This window comes from Anopheles coluzzii, chromosome 2 (genome assembly GCF_943734685.1).
Source record: "Anopheles coluzzii chromosome 2, AcolN3, whole genome shotgun sequence".
NCBI lineage: Eukaryota > Metazoa > Arthropoda > Insecta > Diptera > Culicidae > Anopheles > Anopheles coluzzii.
The window spans coordinates 80,079,917-80,084,816 of record NC_064670.1 but is presented as its reverse complement, the minus strand read 5'-3'; the positions used below and the strand labels follow the sequence as shown (position 1 = coordinate 80,084,816).

The 4,900-nt window shown below is 46.1% G+C and overlaps 1 protein-coding gene across 1 annotated transcript; it reads right to left on the bottom strand.

The window, feature by feature from the left end:
• Window positions 1-1,010: 1,010 nt before the first annotated feature.
• On the bottom strand, window positions 1,011-3,597 carry LOC125906420 (uncharacterized). Its single transcript, XM_049605152.1, has 3 exons — window positions 2,926-3,597; window positions 2,423-2,843; window positions 1,011-2,357 (listed from the first exon to the last, which is right to left on the bottom strand). Exons 1-3 carry the CDS (start codon window positions 3,110-3,112, stop codon window positions 2,006-2,008), a joined length of 960 nt encoding a protein of 319 aa, XP_049461109.1. The 5' UTR covers window positions 3,113-3,597; the 3' UTR covers window positions 1,011-2,005.
• Between the last annotated feature and the right edge of the window lie 1,303 nt (window positions 3,598-4,900).

Genomic DNA, 4,900 nt, shown 5'->3' with positions numbered 1-4,900 from the left:
GCGCAAGCCAGCTGATGTCGCCTGCACAGAACGTGAGGTATCGCGGAAATCGGACTGCAACGATTCCAACAGGTAAGCAGCATCACGAGAAAGGCCGTGCGAGAAGCGTAAAGTGTCAACGGCCCGCAAACGCTGAGCACAATCTGCGCAAGCCCAGAATAAATTTTGTGACTTCTTAAAATCACGCAGGAGCGGGGTTGAAAGTAAAATACACTTATCGTGGTAATAGTGTTCACACAGACCGAAACACGGAATTGGATCGTTGCTAATAGCACCTTCACATTTCTTACAGATCACGGACGTCATCGCAAAATAGCGCAAAGTTCAACTGCACAGTGAGTGGTCACAACAACCGCAGGCGGATCGGAATGTTTATATGTTGAACCGTACAATTCACAGGTAAATTTGTGATACGTGAACGCGCGAGTGCAAATTAACCGAACTAAAACAGTTCAAGCACTTAAACACCAAGAAAATCGCGGTAAAAATCAACTTGGAAATAGTAGAGTGAGAAAGCACAACCAGCCGCTATGAGTGACGAGTGACGAGACCCTATTATTTACCCTATTTATCTAAAGCACAAAACACAAAGTTGGGCTACGGGAGAAATACCAGTAGTGGTATATTTTTTACAATCACAATTCTCCTTTCACCTGTGTAACAAAAATATTTCTCATTATTTACCCTACCCTAAAGTACAAAACACAAAGCTGGGCATATTTTTTCTTTTAGGCTTCATTTACATAAGTATGTGTCAACGGTACAAATGTGTATACCCCAGCCCGCGCTGTCTGCACTGCAGCTAACTTGCACATCAAGGTACTGTTGGGGTAGTGTTTCAGGGTACCTGTGTTTAAGTCGTCCATGCTGGCCGAGTAAATATTCGCCTCCGTCGAGAGGCACGGTTCTGTGAATGCAGGCACCTGGCTCCAGAAACTATACCCCTGCACTGTGATTTCGTTGCCCGTTTTATTTATTTATTTATTTATTTATTTCATAAACAACCGACGGACCATTGTGTCTAATCGGCAACCTTATAATTAAATTAAGATATGTATAACAATGATCATTTATAACATATAAATAGACCTCTAGTTATAAGCTAACATTAAATGTGACGTAGACGCAATTTCTCCTTGAACGTAGAAGTAGACATACTGAAATCGAACAAATCTAACACTTCATTGAACTCGAGGGACATACGTATAATGGGGTGTCCCTGGCTATGGTTGTTGCGGGTACGCGGTACACGGAGATGGAAATTAGATCTAAGAATCCGACAGGGAGCGAACAAATTGATGCTGGCTAGTAATGCCGGGGAATCGATCTCTCCGTTAAGGAGCCGGAATATGAAAAGGCATTGGGCGTTTTTACGTCGAGAGCAGAGTGGTTCAAGTCCGAGAAGCAGACACCGCTGATGATAGGTGGGCCGAGCGTGGTGGGATTGCCATGGAAGGAGTCGAACCGCGTACCTGGTGAGTCTGCGTTGAATGGCTTCGAGGCGATTGATGTCACCAACGCCGAGCGGGCACCATATCGGACAGCAGTACTCCAGGCACGACCTTACGATGGCAAGGAGATCGACTTGACGCACATGGGATCGGTAAACTCGCTACAGGTCCGCGTAATTAAACCAAGTAGCTGATTTCCCTTCGTTTTTGTGGCCGTTTCGTACCGGACCACCTCGCCCGAGTTGGCCATACACCACTGGTCGCGGAAACTTGGCCGCAGCGTGAAGCCCTCCCGTACGGTCGCTATGGTGTAGACACCAACCGTCCGCACCGATTGCTCGTCCACCTTTCGTTGGTTTTGCTGGCGCTTGGCAACATTAATATGTTGCAGTTCCAGCAAACGATGGACCGCTTGGACTAGGCTGTGCCTCCCGGAATGTACCAACTTTTTGAGGTCGTGCAAAAATGCCTCAAAATGAAGGCCGATATGGTTTTTAAACCCTCAAACCTGCGCACGTCCTCGTACACGTGCAGCAGGTTATGCACGTTGCTATTCATAAGCACTGGACTGTACAAATCTCCATAGGCTGCCACAAACCTTTAAAGAAATTAGTCGGCCAGTGCCCATTTTGCGCGGTGGTAGGTGCTACCCAGTAAAAGCGGGTTCCAATAACCAGGCCGTTCATAAAAAGGTGGTTCATTTCGTCCACGACCTGATCCAAAAACTCCTCCAGGATTAACGGTTTCGATTCGCCACAAAAAATCGCAACCGTCATCACCGGAGTATTTGGCACGTTGTGGACCTGCATCAGGATGGGCCAGAATTGGGACCGGCTGCTTTTGTACAGCGGCAGGCCGTCCACAAAAAAAATCAACTCAAACCCCTCCTGGGTTGGCTGAACATCACTGGAACGATAAAAAAAATTGGGATGAGCACTTTACCAAATGCACGGTTAGTTTAATATTCTTACCGAAAGTACGAAAGAAGGCATTTCCCCACACCCTGGTACCACAGCGTCCTCCCTGCGATAGGCGTAATGGCTGTCTCCGGTGCTCTGGACGCGGGCGTGTTCATTAACGTCCGAGCATCCTTGGGCAATCTGGCGTTGGGAAAATGCTGCCGCAAATGGCCCAGCAAATGGTTCAAGCTACGATGAGCTTGCCCAGTTTGCAGGGCCCACAGCCGCAAACCTTCCTCGCACGAAAGGTCTTGGTACGGTTGGTCCGGCGTTTGCACCTCGACCTGGATGTCTTCGACGTCGTCACTTTCTGCCCCGCTGCTTGCATCGGCCATGCTGTCCTCCTCGCTGTCGCTAAGCGGAGCAGCATCGTCTGTAAAACAGCTCGGACCGGGCTCCATGTACGATGGTTCAGCATCATCGGCTTGGTTTTCTGTAATATAGACACGTAGCACATTTTACAACACTGCTCGTTACATTCACCTCACACTCATAACCGTTCACCAAGTACTCACCCACAGTCGGCAGCTCCGGTTGCCGGGCACGACGGAATTCCCTCTCCACCTCCTCAAAACGCCGCTTACACGCCCGTTCAGCTGCATGGTACGCATCGTGTGCCGCTACCATTGGATTTCTGAAAGCAAGAGCATAGTAAACTGTTTGTTTACGTTTGCAAGCTATATCTTTCTTCGCCGACGGCATTTCATTTGTAAAATACTAATAAAAGGGATTTATTTACTGATTACACATAAAATCCTTGTTATCGACGAATATCGTGGTCCCTTGTTGATGGTAAAATCCTTGTGTTCAACTAATATTCGGTGTTCGTTGTTGATGGTAAAATCCTTGGTTTCAACCAATATTCGTGGGGTTTACCTATAATCAGAGAATAAAGCCCTTTTATTAGTATTTTACAAATGAAATGCCGTCGGCGTAGAAAGATATAGCTTGCAAACGTAAACAAACAGTTTACTATGCTCTTGCTTTCAGAAATCCAATGGTAGCGGCACACGATTCGATCGTAGTGGCATATGATTCGACCATAGTGGAACGCGATTCAACCGTACTGGCACGCGATTCAACCATGGGTGCACGCATTCGATCGTAGTGGCATGCGATTCGAAGCAGGCGGTTTGCGATTCGATGCAAACGGCACGAGATGCGAACGTAGATGGAAACAGGTGTATCATCATCATCAGCGGTACACTAGTGTGTAAATAAAAAACAGCTTCGAACGGCTTCAGTTACATTTGTTATTGTTTGTACTTAAGTTATTCATATACATAAAATGGAACCTCGAATGGTTCACGAACATAATCAACAAATAAATAATGGTAATTTTAATAATTTTCGAAACGGACATCCCGATACCGACCATACGCAATGCCCCCGGACTACTCTGAAAATGGGCTCATGGAACGTACGTACTCTAAGCGAAGCCGGAGCCTTGAAAAAACTTGATGATGCCCTAGCCACACTGAGCATGGACCTCGTAGCTTTACAAGAGATTCGGTGGCTAGGGAACGGTGTGCACAACAGGCGTGGTAAGCATTGCTACGACATATACTACAGCTGCCACGACCGCCACCTCGCGCTCGGAACGGGTTTCGCCGTAGGTCCCCGGTTGAAACCCGCAATCATGGAATTCAAGGCTATAAACGATAGGCTATGCACCCTGCGCATGCGAGGCAAATTCTTTAATATAAGCCTCATAAACGTTCACGCCCCTACCGAAGATAAAGAGGAAGAGGAGAAGGACCTTTTTTACGGCCGCCTCGCTAGAATCGTAGATGCGTGCCCCAGGCATGACCTCATAATCATCCTGGGGGACTTCAACGCAAAAGTCGGTAGGGAGCCAATGTACCGCCAATACACTGGCTGTCACAGTCTGCATGAGCACAGTAATGATAATGGTAGTAGATTGGTCCAGTTCGCCGCAGCAAACAATCTGGTTGTAGGAAGTACCAAATTTGCGCGCAAAAAAAATCCACAAGTAAGTAGTAATTATAATAATTATAAAAACAAAACCGAACAACATAAAAAGATAACCTTGAGCAGTTCAAATGAATTTTACATAATTCAAAAAAAGAAGAGAGAGAAAGCCTCGAGCGGGTCAGATTAAATTGTCGAGTACAAACTCAAAACTGCTAATTGTAATTAACGTTGTAAAAAAGAGGAATTAAGAGGAAATAAAAAAAGAGAAAAAAGCGAACTTGAAGATTTTGAAATGTATTTGTGATGAGATGTGTTGCTATACAAAAACAAAGAGAATTTAGAGTGGGTTCAAGTGGGGGGCGAAGCAAACCGTACCGAACGCTTGCGATCGTGTTTCGCACACCCCGCTGCGCAAAGCGATCGAAAACTTCTCAAACTCAAAGCCCATAGCTGTGAAATATTTCGCTATCAAAATTCCCGTCCACCAGTCCAATAAACAACTGTGCACTTGTTTATAACAATAGTCGTTTTGAATAGACACCGCTGTCTACCACT